This window comes from Salmo trutta, chromosome 12 (genome assembly GCF_901001165.1).
Source record: "Salmo trutta chromosome 12, fSalTru1.1, whole genome shotgun sequence".
NCBI classification, from domain to species: domain Eukaryota; kingdom Metazoa; phylum Chordata; class Actinopteri; order Salmoniformes; family Salmonidae; genus Salmo; species Salmo trutta.
In genome coordinates, this window is record NC_042968.1 from 67,304,050 (window position 1) to 67,325,753 (window position 21,704).

General features: G+C 42.7%; 1 protein-coding gene across 1 annotated transcript; it reads right to left on the reverse strand.

The window, feature by feature from the left end:
• Positions 1-5,541: 5,541 nt before the first annotated feature.
• Positions 5,542-11,247, reverse strand: nefma (neurofilament medium chain a). The gene is made up of 3 exons (XM_029769249.1): positions 10,104-11,247; positions 8,895-9,019; positions 5,542-7,928 (listed from the first exon to the last, which is right to left on the reverse strand). The coding sequence occupies exons 1-3, from the start codon at positions 11,133-11,135 to the stop codon at positions 6,344-6,346; spliced, it is 2,742 nt and encodes a 913-aa protein (XP_029625109.1). The 5' UTR covers positions 11,136-11,247; the 3' UTR covers positions 5,542-6,343.
• Positions 11,248-21,704: the final 10,457 nt, after the last annotated feature.

A 21,704-nucleotide genomic window follows, 5' to 3' on the forward strand; every position in this document is an offset into this window, starting at 1 on the left:
GCAAAGCTCTTAGAGACTTACCCAGAAAGACTCACAGCTGTAATCACTGCCAAAGGTGATTCTGTGTTGACTGAGGGGTATACGTATTATGTAAATTAGATATTTCTGTATTTCATTTTCAATACATTTGCAACATTTTTTTTTTAACTTGTTTTCACTTTTTCATTATGTGGTATTGTGTGTAGATGAGTGAGATTTTTATTTTATTTAATCCATTTTGAATTCCGGCTGTAACACAACAAAATGTGGAATATGTCAAGGGATATGAATACTTTCTGTAGGCACTGTGGATCAGTCATAAAACTTTTTCAACTACTCAGCATGGTCTCATAGACTAGACATAACATAATAAACGTAAATCCTGCATACTGAAACTAGCATGATATACTACTTTTGGCAAGGTTACATATGACATAAGGTTACTTAAGGCATAAGTAAAAGGAGGCAGGTTGGTCGGGGTGGGTGCGCATATAACACGATTGTCTAGCAACCGCTTGGTCGATGTGGGTGGGCATATAAAATGAGGGAAACAGATTTACTTTTACTATGTTATGTCTACCCCTGAGTCCAGTTTGTCGTACTAGGGCAGAGGCTTTACTTTGAATTGGAATTAAAACGTGAAACATTTTATAACCCACTGCTTTTTTTGCCTGCTTTAGTTTGTTTTCATTCATGCTATTTGACAAAGTCCACTGATGAAATGGGTTGAAATCGCACTGAGTGAGCATAGAGCGTCGTCCCCGCAGTGTCGTCCCCGACCAGCAGTTGCAGTAGGGTTCAGCCCGGATCAGGTGAGGACAAGCAACGTGAGGACAAGCAATGGAGAAACAGCTCATATAGTCAATTTACAGTCGTAGCCTACAGGCAGACCTCTCTAAGGGTTTTCTTCTTTTGATATATGTTGTAATCTTATTTTTTATTTTACTTTATGAGATTACCGCTGGATGCGCTCACATCGGACAATTTAACTTCGATTGAGCTTCTTTTGTGTGCCACTTTTACAGCACGCAGCAAAGGGAAAGTGTGCAGACAGATGCCACAGTCCTAGCTAGGCTACTAAAATGTTGCAGTCTGGCTTCGGTTTTTAAAGCTTGACAATGAATAACCAAAAACAAAACCTGCAAGAAAACACCATGCAAAAGAGAAACATGTAGGCATATTTTAGAAACATTTTTGAGCAGTAACCCAGGCTGGCTACTCAACTACAATATAATGTTGCATTCTACCGCACCGGTGATCCATGCAGTGCAAAACAATGTAAAACATGTTTTACGTTTAAATGTTAAAACAAACCTATAGCTACGTTTTTGTTATTTGCTATTAAATACTTTCTGATTAGGGTCGCAGCATATTATGCACATCTGCAAGCATAGCAGCCAAGGCTGGACAAATATTATTTCTCTCTTTTGTTTTAATATGTTAGAATGCTATATACAGTATTCTCTGTATAGAAGTGGACATTATAAAGAGGCATATTATTTCTAATTAAACAATGGCCAGTTTGTGTTGCAGTTGCACGTTTTTTTTGTGAAAACAAATAGTTTATGTCTGGCCCGCAAATGAGTTGTTTTTTAAATAGGTCCCTTGCACTGATTGAGTTTGACACCCCTGGGCTAGCTTATCCACATAGCAAGCTACAAACACAGTGCCTAATGTTAGATAGCTAGCTGCTGGGAGGATGTCATGTCATTGGAGGAGTGGGTGAGTGACCCCCCCATATAATTTTTTTGTGTCTACAGCTAGAGATGCAGGTGTCATTTGGTTACCTGGCAAGAAATGTGATTCGCTTTGCTAGCTAGCTAGCTATGCTGAGTTTGAACGATTGTTATCCACATTTAGCATATCTCTTAGTTGTCAATCAAATGTATTTGGCATTGATTAAGTGCGTGGGCAGGCAGACAAGTTCCCATTCAGTTGTCAAAACGTGGGTTGGGACAAGCATGCATTGGCAGGCAAGCTGCAAAAGGACAAGCAAGCGACTATTCCCTATTGTTTCACTGCAATGTTGATGGCCAACTAGCTTAAAAAGCTTGAGAGGGTTTATCCAATGTTCCCTTGTTAGATTTTAGCTTATCTTGCTCTGGCTAGCATTAGTTGTTGATCTTGTTGTTGTTGATGTGCAAAGGCAACTGAGGGAGAGATACCTTTTTATGGTTGTTTGATCAATAGGACTGTGAAGTTCCCAAATGTAAGAGGACTCCTGCGGTATGTACATATTTGCAGAAATCCAATCAGGTGTATTTTGTGGCTTTTGGCCAATGCGTTGTAATGCTCTAAAATCGCACTGTTGCTACTGCCTGTAAACACACAGTCCATTCCAAAGTGAATGACGACAGGCCTGTGTGGCAAATGGCTTATTTGATTGGCTATTAGCTCTGATTCGCTATGGCATACCGGTCTGCATAGACACCAGTCCTGGGCAAGACAGATATTTTTATTCTGTTTTATTTGCTGCAGTGTCTATTAATTGTCCTAACAGAATTTTCACAAATCCCTTACTGTACATCATTCCCAAACATTCTATGAATTTATGAAATTGTGAAAATGACCATATCTAAGTGCTCGCTTATCAGAAAATAAAAACAAGGTGTCATATTCTTACTTGAGGTGTATATGAACAGATTTTAATACAATGTCATGTTACTAAAACACTGTCAGTTCCACTTTAAGTTCTGTTGAACAGGGTATGGTAGTAGGTGCCAGGCACACCGATTTGTATCAAGAACTGCAATGTTGCTGGGTTTTTCACGATCAACAGTTTACTGTCTGTATCAAGAATGATCCACCACCCAAAGGACATCCAGCCAACCTGACACAGCACTGGGAAGCATTAGAGTCAACATGGGCCAGCATCCCTGTGGAACGCTTTCGACACCTTGTAGAGTCCCTGGCCTGAAAAATTGGAAGTTCTTAATGTTTTCTACACTCAGTGTATGTGGATTTCAAAGAAACTTCTTCAGGGATTTTTCCAGTGTGGCTTGGACCTGAGACCGTTGCTGTCCACTTTCCTGTGGTGCTGAACTTCCAAACGAGTCACTGTCTGCGTCAATGTTGTTGAATCTCCAAATTACCTACTGTATCACTGCATTGTTTAAGTTGTCATGTAAAATACTTTAAAATAGGTATAGTTTCAAGTCATGTTTAACATTGTAGGTAATGTTGTTCTCGAATAATATAGCTAATGGCTGAAAGACTACTATGTCATATACCATACATTTCTCAGTCTACATCTTTAATATTAGTCTCTCATGTCCACTGTTGTTTTATTTTCTTAATTAATCTATCTTAATTGTATATTTGTCTAGAAATGTATGTATATATACACTGCTCAAAAAAATAAAGGGAACACTTAAACAACACAATGTAACTCCAAGTCAATCACACTTCTGTGAAATCAAACTGTCCACTTAGGAAGCAACACTGATTGACAATACATTTCACATGCTGTTGTGCAAATGGAATAGACAACAGGTGGAAATTATAGGCAATTAGCAAGACACCCCCAATAAAGGAGTGGTTCTGCAGGTGGTGACCACAGACCACTTCTCAGTTCCTATGCTTCCTGGCTGATGTTTTGGTCACTTTTGAATGCTGGCGGTGCTTTCACTCTAGTGGTAGCATGAGACGGAGTCTACAACCCACACAAGTGGCTCAGGTAGTGCAGCTCATCCAGGATGGCACATCAATGTGAGCTGTGGCAAGAAGGTATGCTGTGTCTGTCAGCGTAGTGTCCAGAGCATGGAGGCGCTACCAGGAGACAGGCCAGTACATCAGGAGACGTGGAGGAGGCCGTAGGAGGGCAACAACCCAGCAGCAGGACTGCTACCTCTGCCTTTGTGCAAGGAGGAGCAGGAGGAGCACTGCCAGAGCCCTGCAAAATGACCTCCAGCAGGCCACAAATGTGCATGTGTCTGCTCAAACGGTCAGAAACAGACTCCATGAGGGTGGTATGAGGGCCCAACGTCCACAGGTGGGGGTTGTGCTTACAGCCCAACACCGTGCAGGACGTTTGGCATTTGTCAGAGAACATCAAGATTGGCAAATTCGCCACTGGCGCCCTGTGCTCTTCACAGATGAAAGCAGGATCACACTGAGCACATGTGACAGACGTGACAGAGTCTGGAGACGCCGTGGAGAACGTTCTGCTGCCTGCAACATCCTCCAGCATGACCGGTTTGGCGGTGGGTCAGTCATGGTGTAGGGTGGAATTTCTTTGGGGGGCCGCACAGCCCTCCATGTGCTCGCCAGAGGTAGCCTGACTGCCATTAGATACCAAGATGAGATCCTCAGACCCCCTGTGAGACCATATGCTGGTGCGGTTAGCCCTGGGTTCCTCCTAATGCAAGACAATGCTAGACCTCATGTGGCTGGAGTGTGTCAGCAGTTTCTGCAAGAGGAAGGCATTGATGCTATGGACTGGCCCGCCCGTTCCCCAGACCTGAATCCAATTGAGCACATCTGGGACATCATGTCTCGCTCCATCCACCAACGCCACGTTGCACCACAGACTGTCCAGGAGTTGGCGGATGCTTTAGTCCACGTCTGGGAGGAGATCCCTCAGGAGACCATCCACCACCTCATCAGGAGCATGCCCAGGCGTTGTAGGGAGGTCATACAGGCACGTGGAGGCCACACACACTACTGAGCCTCATTTTGACTTGTTTTAAGGACATTACATCAAAGTTGGATCAGCCTGTAGTGTGGTTTTCCACTTTAATTTTGAGTGTGACTCCAAATCCAGACCTCCATGGGTTGATAAATTGGATTTCCATTGATTATTTTTGTGTGATTTTGTTGTCAGCACATTCAACTATGTAAAGAAAAAAGTATTTAATAAGATTATTTCATTCATTCAGATCTAGGATGTGTTATTTTAGTGTTCCCTTTATTTTTTTGAGCAGTATATATATATTTTATCTTTCTCACTTTTTATAATTTTATTTATGTACAGTATGTAAAGCACTTTGAAGTGCAATTTTCTTTGTTAAGAAATGTGCTTTGCAAATGAAGTTTGATTTGATTTGATAAATCAACTCTAATCAAGTGCTATTTGCATGTGACGGCATAGGATTGCATCGTTCATTTTATTGTTGGTGGCCTATTCTTAGATGGCATGCACATATTACCTACCGATTATGACTTTAAATATCTGTAGAGGACAGCCTGTGGATGTTTATGTGGTTGTGTATAAATTCTAGGCTGCAGAAGATAATGAAGGATGCAATCCCATCCCCATAAAAGCAGATGAGGAAGTTGAATATTGTGTGCATATTGTGGTGAGAAACCTACTGTAAATACAAAAGTGAACGTACAGGACAGGAAAATTGCATAAAGCAGGGGTGTCAAACTCATTCCACAGAGAGCCGAGTGTCTGCAGGTTTTTGTTTTTTCCTTTAAATCAAGACGCAGACAAGCAGGTGAGGGGAGTTCCTTAGTGACCTTAAATCATCAATCAAGTACAAGGGTTGAGCGAAAACCCGCAGACACTCAGCTGTCCGTGGAATGAGTTTGCCACGTGTCATAAACGAACAAGAGACCATATTTTGTATTTCAGTACGACATTTATTGAGCAAATGCTGCTGGGAAATCATTCATTATGAGTAAAGACATGGGATTGCAAACTGTAGCACCTCATTTATGTTCGGAATTTAAATTCAAGTCCATCCTATGCATACAATAATGTATGTGTGCGCATTTACAGATTTATTTTCAATTGCACTCGTAAACATAATAGACACTGATACAAAGCATGTTTAAGGCTAGGAGTTTCTTCAAGGTTATTTATGCGTTAATTGCTTTGGGTACTGTATGTTTATGATAATGAGTTCATTGCACCATCGTCATTCTCTTTCTTCACTGTATTGTATTGTAGTCGATTGTATTTTTTTGGCTCAATTGGTATCGTCACATAATAAGTAAGCTTACTTCTGAATTGGACCCTCCCACCTGGGCCCCCCAAAAAACTTCATTTGAATGAAGATACATTTCTATCACTCTCCCATCCATCCATCCATACATACATGTTAGAGAGGGGACTCCCTCCCTGAGCTAGCATGCAGACGCCCCCACCCGTGAGCCCTCCTGTGAACTGCAAGTAGAAAGAAAGATAATTAATAATCTGTCCCATTCCCAAATTTTCCTGACCGCATCTGCAGAAAAGCTCATTTATAGCTTCACTCAACATGCATTTTAGAAATTTTAGCTTTGTCACATCATATGGCTTCTCTCTTTGCTTTTCTGTATGTTTGAGAGTGGTTATCTTTATTACATCGCTCTAGCTGTATGATTGCTTGTCGTCGTGTCCTCCTCCCTGACCCTCCTGGGTGGATTGGTTGGAGAGCAGTCACTCGGTTTCGGTCACCACCTTGACGGACTTGGAAGAGTGTTTCTCCATCGTCTTGCTGGACACCATCTTCTCCTGAATCATATCCTCAGACTCCTTCACAGTCTCGGTGACAGTGACTGATTTAACGACATGCTTGGCTCCGTCCTCTCCAGTGGTGATGGTCTCCACCGTTTTGGTGATGACCACCTTCTGGCTGGGGTCATCTTTCTGGTTGGGGTCATCTTTCTGGCTGGGGTCATCTTTGGTGGGGCTCTCGTCCACTCCATTTGAGATCACATCCGTCTCCTCTTTCTTCCCATCATCCTTTTTGTCCTCTGGGGCACTCTTCTCCACTTCTCCGCTCATAGCTGCATCTTTCTTTTCTACCTTCTCTTCCTCTGAATCACCCTTTTTGTCTACTTTCTCTTCTGCAGCCTTGGGGGCCTCTGACTTGGGAGCTACTGGTTTGGGAGCCTCATCCTTAGGGGACTCTGCTTTAGGGGATCCTAATTTGGGGGATTCAGATTTGGGGGACCCTGCAGGTTTGGGGGATTCAGATTTGGGGGAACCAGCCGGTTTGGGGGATTCAGATTTGGGGGATCCAGCTGTTTTGGGGGTTTCAGATTTGGGGGAGCCGGGTTTTGGGGATTCGGATTTAGGGGAACCAGCTTTGGGGGATTCATGTTTGGGGGATCCAGCTTTCGGGGACTCAGACTTAGGGGACCCAGCCTTAGGGGATTCAGCTTTCAGGGAGTCTGGCTTGGAGACCTTTGGGGCCTCAGATTTCTGGACCTCAGCTTTTGGGGCCTCACTCTTGGGGGCATCTGTTTTGGGAGACTCTGTCTTGGCTACATCTGCCTCATCTGTTTTGTCATCTTTCTCATCCTTTCCTTTCTTATCTTTCTCATCCTTATCATCTCCATCTTTGGATCCTTTGTCACTACCTGCAACTTCCTCTTTATCACCACCCTCCTCTTCTCCCTCTCCCTCTGCTGTCTCTTCTTCTCCTCCGCTTCCTTCCTTCTCTCCAGCCTTCTCTTTGTCAGGAGATATTGATTCTGGGGCTGTCTCCTCTCCCTCTTCCCTTCCTTCTCCCTCATCACCACCTTCTGCATCATCTCCCTTCTCACCCTCATCCTTTCCTTCTTTCTCACCCTCTTCTTCTTTCTCTCCCTCCTCAGCACCCTCTCCTCCATCTTCTTCTTCATCGCCACCGGTTTTGTCCTCCTCTTCCTCCTCAGCAGGGGTGCTGGAGCTCACCTGGGCTTCAGTGGAGGCTACAACCTCTTCTGAGTCACCCTCTCCCTCTTCTCCATGTCCCACTTCTTCTTCTCCTTCTTCTTCTCCCTTATCCTCTCCTTCCTCCTCTCTGTCATCTGTTGCCTCTGCCTCCAGTGCGGCAGACAGCTCCTGGCCAATCTCTGCCAGGGTCACATCCATTTCAGACTTCTCATCCTCCACCCTGGTCTCCTCAATGATCTCCTCTACAAACTTGTGCTGGACCTTCAGTTTGGGAGGCCCAGACTTGGACTTCTTAGAGGAGGTGACAGCTTGGCGGTAAGGGAAAGTGCTAAAGTGGGTCTCCTCACCTTCTAGGAGTTTCCTGCAAAAACAATAGAAAATTAGATATAGTATAGTGTAGGTCTAATATAAAAGTTAGGGTTGATATATACTGAAAATATATATATAAATGCAACATGCAACAATTTCAAAGATTTTACAGTTCATAAAGGAAATCAGTCAATTGAAATAAATTAATTATGCCCTAATCTATGGATTTCACTTGACTGGGCAGGGGTGCAGCCATCGGTGGGTCTGAGAGGGCAAAGGCCCACCCGCTTGGCAGCTGGGCCCACCCACAAAAGGGCTTTATTACAGACAGAAATACTCCTCAGCACCACCGAACCACCGCACCACCCCTCAGATAATCCCGCAGTTGAAGAAATTGGATGTGGAGGTCCAGGGCTGGCGTGGTTACACGTGGTCTGCGGTTGTGAGGCTGGTTGGACGTACTGCCAAATTCTCTAAAGTGACATTGGAGGCAGCTTATGGTAGAGAAATTAACATTAAATCATCTGGCATCAGCTCTGGTGGACATTCCTGCAGTCAGTATGCCATTTGCACGCTCCCTCAAACCTTGAGAAATCTGTGGCATTGTGTTTTGAGATAAAACTGCACCTTTGAAAGTGGCCTTTTATTGTCACCAGCACAAGGTGCACCTATTTAATGATCATGCTGTTTATTCAGCTTCTTGATATGCCACACCTGTCAGGTGGATGGATTATGTTGGCAAAAGAGAAATGCTCACTAACGGATGTAAACAAATGTATCTACAACATTTTTAAGAAATAAGCTTTTTGTTCATATGGAACATTTCTGGGATTTTTTGTTTCGGCTCATGAAACATGGGACCAACACTTTAAATGTTGCCTTATATATATATATTACACATGATGAAATACAATTTATTTGTTCCTTAATGAGTACAATTTTAGTTCCACGTGTTTTAAAAAAAATATTTGTTTTAATCAATGATAGGCCTAATTAGCACACTGCCTTCGCACTGTACCTGTATGCAGCTATCTCGATGTCGAGGGCCATCTTGACATTGAGCAGGTCCTGGTACTCGCGCAGATGACGCGCCATCTCCCACTTCGTGCCCTTGAGCTCATTATCCAGCTGGTGGATGGTCTCCTGCAGAAAACAAGACCAAGCGACATGAGCTGGTTAGGAGCTGTTATTACCTAGGCCTATGTGGAACTCTGAAAAAATACTTGGTTATCTATTTTTTTGGTGCAGAGAGGATATGTCTCCAAAAGGACAGAACCCTCTGGAAGTAATATGAAAACTGTAAAAAAAAAAAAATAATAATAATAATACAATTTCGTATTTTGTTCATAGTAATTAGGCTATCACAAGCACATTTAAACATGTGTAAATTTACACCACATTAAAGCACTTTGAGATTTCATTACAATATCGTTGCAATAACAATTGAAAGTGTGAATTCACCCTGTCTCCTTGTAAAAGGGCAAATCAATTGATATGTTGGAGACCGTTCTGCGCAAAAGGTTAGGCTATTATTGTTCTGTGAAATAATGTATTCTGACGCAGTGTACACTGTTTCAAGGGCAGCCTCTTCGCACTTGTTCAATAGTCCTCCTCGAAATCTGTGTGGGGTGAGGCAAGGACACAGCCAATGAACGCATCGACCCGCGTCTCTGACTTGGCAAAAAAAAAAAACGTTTGCTGCATTATGTCTCCACTTAATTAAAAACCCTATAATGTCTCCTGACTTTCACCAATTGTCGCAGCGTATAAGTAGCCTAATGCTTCAATAAGGATGGGCGATGTAAAAGCTGTGCCCATAAGATGTCAGCATTGTGCCATTTATCTAAAGCAAATGCGCAGACACGACCATTGCGCAGAGCTTATATACCTAGATAAAACACATCTATCTATATTAACACAATAAAACAAATAGAATATGTATATGTTCCTTTCTCAAAGTAGGGAACGCTCCTTGTACTAAAACTATACTAAAAATAAGAATTAAAAACCTCAAAGGAATCGTGATAATATCCTCACACGACTCTGGCACAATTTGATAGCTTATATGATAAACGATACACATCTGATAATATTATTTAGCCAACTCTCTCCACTACATTGCTTCTCTACTTACACAAAGAATACAACTTTATAGAACACTTCACCATTAAGCCTGTGGCTGGGGGTTTCTGTATGAAAACAATGCCAACAGCGGGTCTCATCATACCTGCAGGCTGGACAGGTCGTTGTTGTGTCGGTCCTCGATGTCATTCAGCTGCCTTTCCAGTGACTCCCTGGTTCCCCGGACGGATTCTAACTCCACGGTCTTGGACTGGAGCTGGCGGCGGTAGTCCGCAATCTCATCACGAGCGGACTTTATTGCATCTTTGTTTTGTTCCGCAGCATCAGTGAGCTTGGAATAGCGGCACATGAACCAGTCCTCCACCTGCTGCAGGTTCTGGTTGGAGTGGCCCTCGAGCTGGGTGCGGATCTCCCGGAGCGCCTCGGTGATGTCCGTCTTCTGGAAGTCTTTCCTCTCCATGGTCACCTGCGACGCTTGCACCTGGGCAAACAGCTCGCTCACCTCTTCCTCGTGGTTGTTACGGATAAAGGCAATCTCATCCTGCAGTGACTGGACTTTCTTCTCCAACTCCGACTTCACTAACTCAGAGTCGTTCATATCTTTTTTGAGCGCCCGGATGATGCCTTCAGTCTCATCCCTGATGCGAGCTTCCTCATCGAAGCGGTCCCTAATTCTCTGGATGTCCTCCTCGATGTGGTCCGTGTCGAGCTGGATCTGCGCCTTATCGTGGTGGATCTGCTCCAGCATGGAGCGCAGCTCCTGGAGCTCCTGGTCGTATAAATCGCCTAGCTGGGACTGCGACACCTGCTTCTGCCGCAGCGCCTGGATCTCCTCCTCAATCTGGCTGTTCTGCTGCTCCAGATAGTGCACCTTGTCGATGTAACCGGCGAAACGGTCGTTTAGCCCCTGGAGCTGCTCTTTCTCATTGGAACGCTTGTAGTCTCCGTTAGTTTGACTGAAATCAACGCTTTCGGCGGAGCTGAGGAGTGTAGAGCTGTACGCTCTGGCTACCGGCATATTGACGCTCCTCTTGTAGGGCTTGTTAGGGCTTGACCGGGACCAGGACTGAGAGCGGAACCCGCTGGAGGGGGTGCCGGAGGAGCGGCCGTAGCTTGTCCTACTATCCATGCTTCTCCTGAATGGACTCCCTACCGTGTCCACCGGGTGGTAACTCATCCGGCCAGACAAGGGGGTGCGTGTGCAAATGGAAGGGAATGTGTGCGAGGTGGAGTAGTGGTGTGTGTGTGTGCAGGTGCGGGGTGGATGGCGCTCACAGCATTCTTAGCCTCACCGGCTGTCCTTTATATACGAAATGCGCAATCGCTAAAAAGGCAAGTAGGGACTGTTTTTACTGGCTCATTGATCTAAGGGGGGAGGGCCATGTCTCAACCAACCCCTCAGACTTTTCAAAAACCACCACGTGGGAGTGTGAAGGTTCGTGGGTGGCGGTTTGAAAGGCAGAGGAATAATCACACAGGGGGAAAAAAGAAAGGGGCGATTATCATTGGGATGTTTCCAGAACTGGAATCATTCATTCGAAACCATGCAGATGCTGAGTCATTCATTAGGGTAGCCTATGTGCTCATGTATTTATCAGTTGTCACTTGTCGCAGAGTGAATATATAACTTTCTCGCAATATTGAACATTAGTGTGAGAAAGGAAATTAGACATACATCTCTGCATGTGCTCATTCGAACAACCAATGTGCAGCATTTCTATACATGGACATGTACCTTATGGAGGAGTTCAATGTCCCATGTTAATTCTTATGTTCCCTATTGTTAGCCAGCAAAAACGGTTACACCAGAAATGATCATTTTACCGATGCAATTCAGAACGAGACCAATATCAGCACCTTGGAAAGAGCCAGTCCGCCAGACTCTAGCCATTAGTTCAGCGCTAGCAGCACCATGGGCAGCGACTTAAAGCAGCAAAACACAATTCCCGTCTTTATACGACGTTTGAAAGTGTTCAAACATTTTCTTTCAAATCGAAAGTATCATAGAATGGTCGATCCTAAAATGAATTTAATGAGTATTTCATCTTTGCCAACGAACATGTATAAAGCCGACCTCATTTGTTAGTATTGGTGTTATGTGTTTGTGCTAAATCTTCAATATAGGTGATCGATTACTTCTTGACATCAAATCTCCCAATGCCAGAGGGATTGCCATCAGTGACATGCCGATCACGTATAAACTGAGACCACCATAAGGGCATAAGGGTTCAATCAACAAGGCTACATCATGCATGATTCATCTGTGACCACTTTTGCTAGTTTCAGGAAATTATGGAGTGTGAAGTTCATCTTGGACAAATTTGCTCTCTTGGGCTCTTTTTGAGACATTTCTAATCAAATCATTTCTGTAGTGATGAAAATGCATCCAGACTGTACACTGTAAAAATCGAAAGTCTCAAAACACCGTGATTGTGTAATGAAACCATGAAATGTAATGCTGATATCTGGTGTTTGGAGGGTGTTTGACTGTAAACCTAATGTAAGTGTTTTAATAGACAGCATGTGTTTTAAAACAGAAATCAAGTACTCTGAAACACTCACAGTGGTTCTTCAACCTGAGTATTGGTGTTTTTAAGAGAGTGTTGTGAAACACTTTTTTGGGGTTTCAGTGCATCAAAACCCAAAAACTGTTTCTCATACAATCAATGGTTTAGAAATGCAAATGGTTTATAGCCTTAATATTGATTGATGATAAGGGCCTATAGATAATATTTTTTCCGGATTCCATTTTTATTTGTTCACTGCTTTATTTAGACAGATTAGAAACAGGAGGGGCAGTAAAATGGTACATTTCGTTGGCATTTTACCAACTCAACCGAGTAGCCACACTGTAAGAAATGATTCTGGGGTGAATGTAAATTGACCAAAAAAAACCAACAACAACATATACTTAATAAAAAGGAATTCAAGTCTTGCAGAGACATGCCACCCGTCTCCCCGCTGAAGACCGGGGTTAAATTCCCTGTTCCAACCTTTCAATCTGTTGCTCCCACCTATCGGTATCCCCGCTGTCATTTCACAACTGTCTCAATAAAGGTTCAAAATACACCCCAAATATATTTAAAAAAATGTATGCAAGTCCTTTCATTGATTTGTTAATTTCATTTTACTTAAATCATTTTCGAAAAAATCCAACCTAATATGTTGATTAAAATGTAAATATATTTGATGAAGATTCCCAAAGAGAAATCAAATTTAGTGATTGAACTCACTGGAAGTCTTTGGTTTAATCATCTTGCCACATTGACTCTGTTTTTAGAGGACTGCTGATAATTCAAAAAATGTTGTATGCATGTTTGAAGAAAGAAAAGTATATTTCTATATTAGTATTACGCTTGTTGAGCCATGAGGTGCAATGGATCATGATGAATGGATATCAAAATTGTCAGGCAAAATTAAGATCAATGAGGACAGCACCCATTCCCACATTCATGATTGTCAATGGAAGAGGCAATTGCAGAGTCCTCAATACTTGCAGTTAAACCTCCAGTTACTGATGGTGGTTTGAACACTGCTTGACAAGGCCTGCCGAAATGATGACCACATGACCTACATGACACAATGTTAAACATTAAGACACCAGAAAAACTGATCTAATTCTGCACTAGACAGTAAATCAAAACATCATAATGGTGTTTAGAAGCTTTAGAGAGATGAAACGGCACCAAAAGAGGAGGGATCTCATTCCGCACTATTTATCCATTTAACCTTTATTTAACTAGGCTAAACAGGACTCAAAACACCAAAATAGTGGGGACTTTTCGCAGTCCCCAAAATACAGAACAAATTCAAGAAAGCGTACAGTATTATATAGAGCCCTTATTCCATGGAACCCCCATCTCATATTGCTCAAATAAACAGCAAACCTGATTTCAAAAAACAGATAAAGCGACACCTCTCCCCTATTGGACCTAGATAGTTTGTGTGTATGCATTGATATGTAGGCTACGTGTGCCTTTAAAAAAAATGTATATCCTTGTTTTTGTCTATTGATGTTCTGTATTGTCATTCTGTATTAGGTTTCATCTTTTGTGTGGAACCCAGGAAGAGTAGCTGCTGCTTTTGCAACAGCTAATGGGGATCCTAATAAAATACCAAATACCAAACCTTTTCTGTTAGTGCTCCCGATCCCTGGCACGGCGTTACACGACACTTAATTAAGTGGTGCTACAACATACCATGTAATGTTTCAAAACATCTCAGGATGATGTGTTTCACTACTCCAGCAAAGTTAAGGTTTCGTCTCCTTCAAGTTGTTGGCAGCTCATTTGCCACTAGTTTGAGTGTTGTTACAAAGCACTTCATTTTAACAGTGTAACGTTGTTTCTATAATATAATGTCTCCCTCGTGGTTCAGAATCTTATCTGGCCATCTGAATGGGTGCTCCCTGCACAGTAACACTCATGAGTATGGATGGCTCAGCCTGACAGATTGATGACTACTGCCTATATCTGGTGGTCTTTGAGATCCTTTTTCAATAATCTGCAAGGTTTCAGACAGAGCTAGTTTCCTTTGGGAGATAAGATGTCTGGTAGATTCTGGAGCAGACCGCTAACTGTATTTTCACACATGCATAATACAATCCATAAACGATTCTTTATGATCTTTGATTAGTCATGCAAGATAGCTGGCATACTTTAACTCACTCATTTGGTTAATCCACCAAAGTTCTGTAATTATATTTAGCCCACCCATGAGCTGTGGTTTTATATCACTTCTGCAGCTTCAGAAGGACTGTAACTCTATCTGTCTAACTCTAACAGTGATGGGAAACACCAGCTGCTCAGTACTCACAATTCAAAGAGGGCTTATCTCTTCCTAGCATCATTTTCTCTTCTTCTCTGAGAGCTTAACTACTTGGAAGAAAAGTACTTTTGTGAATAGAGTCATTACACGTTTGAATTTTCAGCATGTTAACGTTAGACCCCTTCTATTGGATTTTACATTGAATCTGAGCATAATCAGAAGTGATTGGACTGCTCTTAGAGTCCTGAATATGAGTACAATCAGTATACCATATCATTTAGCAGTTTCTCTTTAGGACAATATTTCACTTTGATTATTATGCTTTCGCTAAGAGATACAGAATATAATGCATAATTTAGTCTTTGGGTTGTGGCTGAGACCCCATGGGACGGAGAGGCTGCTATCTCCTCCCTGCATTGAGATGTTTTCTCCAAGGAGTGAAGCCGCAGTGTTGGTTGCCAGATCTGATTGGCTGCTGTCATTCTTATTGATCCCCCATCAATCCTGCTGTAATCCTTTCAGAGGTAACAGAGGTCACTGCAAACCCTGTAGCTGCAACTGCTGCAGTTAATGCAACAAAATGGCTGTCTCAGGTTTTGGCCAATAGGTTGCCTTAGATGGCCGTATTTCATCTAATGAAAACTGGCGAGGCTATTTTTGACAAATGACAAGGCTATTTTTGCCTCTATTTTTGCCTCTTCCTAGCATAAAAAAATATGCTAGGAAGAGATAAGCCCTCTTTGAATTATTACCAACAAAATGAAAATCAATAAGATTTTCATTGTGTTTTTCAGGATTGATTCAGATGCTCCAGTCACCTTTAACATTATTTGTTTTATACCACAGGCATAAGAGGGGAGAATAAATTATTCCCATTTCTGAGATTGAATTAGACTCTTCTCGTTAATCACTCGTCTGTATTCTGTTATCTCACTCATTGTTTTTCCATCGCAACAGCTAGCTCTGCAGAGCGAACCCTAATGCGTTTGAGAGCTCAGACAATTTTAGATTGTGTTTGTACCAGAGAGAGAGAGAGAGAGAGAGGGACAAGGAGAGAAAAAACAGAGGTAGTTACTGTGAATCTCCGAGCTGTATGTGTGAATGTGTGTACTAGAGGTTACTTGGGTGATTATACTTGTATTAAGCACTAACTCACTTTCTCTGTGCTGATCCTTCAGTGTCCTAGACCACTGGCCTCTGTTCATTGTCTCTCTCTCTCTCTCTGCTTTCCTGCTGGCCTCAGCCATTTAAACATGTAAATCACCACACAAGTACAATAGGCCAGCCACTCAGACTTCAAGGTGCTTTTGGCTGGCACAGCTAGGGGTGGTGTGATGCATGGACGGGGTAGAGAAAGGGGTGTTGTTTAAATTCAGTCTGGGGCTCGGGCTCCAACGCACTGCAGAAGGCTTGGAGTGCTTTCAAGTGGCACTGCAGCAGAAGCAGGCTGTGAACAGAGTGCAAGCAGCCAAGCCCAGCCCAGGCTACAGAGCAGAGTCCTCCCCACTAGCTCCCAATGACGTCCTGCATCCCCCTGCAACACCCTGGCCACCATCACCGCAGACTCAGCTTCAAACAGGGAGGAGACCCGCCTCAGACCTGATATATCTGTTCTTATAACTCATCTTATTAAATCTTATTAAATAAGATACCCAACAGGATCTCACAAACTCAGTTCCCCTCTCATGTTCTATTATGTATGTCTCTACACATTATTTAATGCATGAGTGACTACATTAATTCAAAGATAGTAGAGAGCACCACAAGAGATCCCTCTGGCCAAGGAAGGGAAAGGTAGGCAGAAGAGAGGTCATTGCATATATAGGTAATCAATACAAGTACTGGGGTGATTAATCTGATACTTATTGGAGCTAATAGGGCGTGGCAGAAGAACAAAGATGTAAATAAGTAGATCCAGAAAACACGGTTTGGCAAATCACACCACCATGCAATGAAATACAAGTCTCTGGCTAGCACACTGCATCATCAGCTAGATGCAAATGAATCCAAGGTATGATCTATTGGCTGTTATGTTTATTTTTTACCTTTATTTAACTAGGCAAGTCAGTTAAGAACAAACTCTTATTTTCAATGACGGCCTAGGAACAGCGGGTTAACTGCCTTGTTCAGGGGCAGAACAAGAAACAAGATTCTCTGGTCTGATGAAAACAAGATTGAACTCTTTGGCCTGAATGCCAAGCGTCACACCTGGAGGAAACCTGGAACCATCCCTATGGTGAAGCATGGTGGTGGCAGCATCATGCCGTGTGGAAGTTTTCCAGCGACAGGGACTGAGACACTAGTCAGGATCGAGGGAATGATGGACGGAGCAAAGTACAGACAGATCCTTGATGAAAACCTGCTCCAGAGCGCTCAGGACCTCAACAATTTCTAAAAACCTGTTTTTGCTTTGTCATTATGGAGTATTGTGTGTAGATTGATGAGGGGAAAAAACAATTTTATACATTTTAGAATAAGGCTGTAATCTAACAAAATGTGTAAAAAATCAAGGGGTCTGAATACTTTACGAATGCACTGTACGTGTTTGTGAGAGTCTCACCTTTACACAGTGTGCAGCCCAAATTGTTCGGACACTGTTCGGACGCTAAGACGCTTGTGGGGGTCGTAAGTCAAACCGTTCAGACAATTTTGTGAGAAGACTGATTTCCGGGATGTCTCATGGTCTGACAAACACCTCTCTAGCTCTGTCACCTTTCACCGCAAAAGCGGAAGCGTTACATAGGTGGATGCGGTGGATTGAGACCCATCCAATGCAAGAAAACAGATACAGTATCTCTTCCTTAAATTGACTGATTATTATGGGGATTATTGTATTATGTTAATTAGATTTCCTTTGGGCGCGAACTTCGACCTCAGGGGGTTTAATATCGAGCAAAATGTTTGAAGTTGAGAACAAAGTTTTTGGTATAACAAACAAAAAGAATGATATTGAAATCCAAACATAAACCCAAAAGTATTGATAGTAAAATAAAATATTGCGTGTCCACACCAACGAAAATCCACTTTTTCAGCTGAAAGACAATGCCCTTTGATGTTGTACTTACTTTTGATGTTGTACAACGATTTCAGTCATCAAGTCATCGTTTTAGTCAAAGTATCATAAATTTGGGCTTGAATAGGGAAATCCGACACGGGAGTGTGGCCAATGGCATGGATGGAGTAGAAAGTGCTGCTGGGTATTTAGACCACACCCAACACCACTTTTACCTCGCGCACATAGAGTAGTGTTTTCTCTATAAGCCAATATGTAATATATAGGCCTACAGTGTGTTGCATTGGGACCAATGGCATGGGTGGAGTAAAAAGTGCTGCTGGGTATTTAGACCTCAGTCCCCCAAGAAATAACACCATATATAGATTCTACAGACCCCACTGAGTATTCCCAACCTACTTTTACCTTGGCACATAGAGTAGTATTTTCTTTATAAGCCAATATGTAGTTTATAGACCTTCCATGTATTGCATTGGGAGAAATGGAATGGGTGGAGTAGAAAGTGCTGCTGGGTATTTAGACCTCAGTCCGCCAAGAAATAACACCATATATAGATTCTACAGACGCTACTGAGTAATCCTAAACCCACTTTTATGTCGGCACATGGAATATAATTTTCTCTATAAGCCAATGTGTAATTCAGATACAGTGTATTGCATTGCAGTGAATGGAGCTATATTTTATTTATTTAACTATAGCCCACATAATAGTTTTCAACATACCAGTATGTGTGTAAACTTTCTAAAGAAATGCTGGTATAAATAATACAATATATAAAAAAGTACATCAAATTGTCAATTTCTTTTTTCAAAGGTTGTGAAAACAGTTGTTCTGCACTAGAGTGCCAAAAAAAATGATACTCCCAATGTTTAGCATTTCTTTGCAAGGGGACTCTTATAAAAAAGAAACAAAAGGAATCAGTGATCGTGCTGCCTGTATAATATCCTGCTGCTAGGAGAATGGTAATATTTGGTGTGTTTACATTGACAAAGGTACATAAAGATGTCGGAATTCAGATATGATGTCATGGTTTTACCACTATCCTGTCACCAAAAATGTCATACTTGTCGTTGAAGATGTCGTATGGTAGATAGAAGGACCAAGGCGCAGCGGAAGTGTGGATACTCATATTTATTACTGCAAAAAACATGTAAGGTATCCACTTGAGAAAACAAAACAATAAACAAAACAATGGACGGTACTCACAATGTGACGGTGTGGCAGGCTCAACCAAACAAAGCAGTGCTCACAACAATTCCCCACAACCCCAAAGACAAACACACACACCTATATAGGACTTCCAATCAAAGGCAACTATACACACCTGCCTTCAATTGGAAGTCCCAATCATCCAACCAACATATACAAACACAAACCTGCCACGTCCTGACCCCAAAACCAAAACACTAGCTCCATCTGCTGGTCAGGACGTGACATATCCATGGATGTTTTTATCTACGGCGCAACATATTTCAAATGTGCCAATAAATTGTTTTTTCAAATTGCCTGCGTCTTGGAGCTTAAATTGGGATCATGTATACTGTGCTAATAACGACAATACAAGAAAAGGGTAAGAGTGAGCAATGTACAATACGCCGAACTTGGTGAACAAGGTATTTGTGATAAGTGCATGGAGGCCACCATCTTTATGCACCTTCGCTATTCACAGAGCGTGGGCTGTGCCAGAGACAGTATATGGGCTGTGCACGTGGACAAAGGTGGAGCTCATAGAGATAGAGGACTCATCGTTGTATCTGTACCCTTATAGCATCTCTGACAGCATGGGCAGAGCCATTGAGGATATCTCCATTTTGAAGTTGTCTTTTTCTTCCTCTCGATTGGCTCATCCCTCCTGATGACCCGGTTGGACATGACTTCAACAGGATCACAAAGAGGGATCAGCCAATGAACTTGAAAGTCCCACCCAGTTGACTACATTAAAATGGTGGAAGGCCTCAATGGCGCTGCCGATGCTAATACGGCCTTTTGGCCACTAGAGGCCTCTATTATTCTCTATGGTGGAGATGTGCACGCCCAATTAATCAATATTTATAAGGAGCACAGGAGGTTGGTGGCACCTTAATTGGAGAGGACGAGCTCCTGGTAATGGCTGTTGCGGAATAGTATCAAATACATCGATGTCATTCCATTTGCTCTGTTCCGTCCATTATTATAAGTCGTCCTCCCCTCAGCAGCCTCCACTGATAAGGAGCCATATGTCAGTGTTCGGAGGGTGGAACGAAAGCAGCATTTCCACACTAGGACAGGAATTAAGTTCAAATAGTGACGTTAACTTCCATTGGAGGGGTGCCTTAAACGTGAGAGCAAATTAATTGTTAATGAAAAAAAAACAGTTCTGAGCGCCGGAGAGGATGGCTGCTGTTTTATTGGCTCTTAACCAACCGTGCTATTTTGTTTGTTTGTTCGCATTGTTGGTAACCTATTTTGTACATAATGTTGCTGCTACCGTCTCTTATGACTGAAAAGAGCTTCTGGACATCAGAACAGCGATTATTCACCTCGAGTTGGACGAAGAATTTTTCTTTAATGAGTCGGACGGGAAGGATATACTCCAAGTACCCGAACAGGCCCTCATTCCCGTCATTCGCAAGAGAAAGAAACATATTTTGTGGAAGGAGATCGGGATGCCTTGTGAGGATCAGGCGACAAGTGGCTAATCTGCATCCGTACTGTAAGCCAACGTTCAATTGCTGGAAAATAAATGGGACAAAGTAAAAGCATGAATATCCTACCAACGGGACATTAAAAATTGTAAGATCTTGTGTTTCTCCAAGTCGTGGCTGAACGACGACATTAATAGCATACAGCTGGTGGGTTATACACTCTATAGGCAGGATAGAACAGCAGCCTCTGGTAAGACACGGAGTGATGGTCTATGTATATTTGTAAACAACAGCTGGTGCACGATATCTAAGGAAGTCTCAAGGTTTTGCTCGCCTGAGGTAGAGTATCTCATGATAAGCTGTAGACCACACTATCTACCTAGAGAGTTTTCATCTCTATTTTTTGTAGCTGTCTACATACCACCACAGACTGATGCTGGCACTAAGACCGCACTCAATGAGCTGTACACCGGCAAAAGCAAAGAGGAAAACGTTCATCCAGAGGCGGCACGCCTAGTGGCCGAGGACTTTAATGCAGGGAAATTTGAATCAGTTTTAACTAATTTCTATCAGCATGTTAAATGTGCAACCAGAGGGAAAACAACTTTAGACCACCTTTACTCCACACACAGACACACGTACAAAGCTCTTCCTTGCCCTCCATTTGGCAAATCTGACCATAATTCTGTACTCCTGATTCCTGCTTACAAGCAAAAATGTGTGCAGGAAGCACCAGTGACTCGGTCTATAAAAAAGGGGTCAGATGAAGCAGATGCAAAACTACAGGACCGTTTTGATAGCACAGACTGGAATATGTTCCTGGGATTCTTCCTATGGCATTGAGGAGTACACCACATCAGTCACTGGCTTCATCAATAAGTGCATTGATGACGTCGTCCCCACAGTGACTGTACGTACATACCCCAACCAGAAGCCATGGAGTACGGGCAACGTTCGCACTGAGCTAAAGGGTAGGGCTGCCGCTTTCAAGGAGCGGGACTCTAACCTGGAAGCTTATGAGAAACCTGCTATGCCCTCTGACGAACCATCAAACAGGCAAAGAGGTAATACAGGACTAAGATTGAATCGTACTACACTGGTGCTGACGCTCGTCGGATGTGGCAGGGCTTGTAAACTACTACAGACTACAAATGGAAGCACAGGCAAGAGCTGCTCAGTGACACTAGCCTACAAGACGAGCCAAATAACTTCTATGCTCGCTTTGAGGCAAGTAACACTGAAACATGCATGAGAGCATCAGCTGTTCCGGACGACTGTGTGATCACGCTCTCCAATGCCGATGTGAGTAAGACCTTTAAACAGGTCAATATTCACAAGGCCG

Bases quoted from the DNA above. Each gene is read 5' to 3' on its own strand.
- nefma (XM_029769249.1), bottom strand. From the start codon at position 11,135: ATGAGTTACCACCCGGTGGACACGGTAGGGAGTCCATTCAGGAGAAGC. The intron at 9,020-10,103 runs GTATGATGAGAC...TGTTTTCTGCAG, and splicing joins ACGACCTGTCCAGCCTGCAG to GAGACCATCCACCAGCTGGA. The intron at 7,929-8,894 runs GTACAGTGCGAA...TTGTTTTTGCAG, and splicing joins ATCGAGATAGCTGCATACAG to GAAACTCCTAGAAGGTGAGG.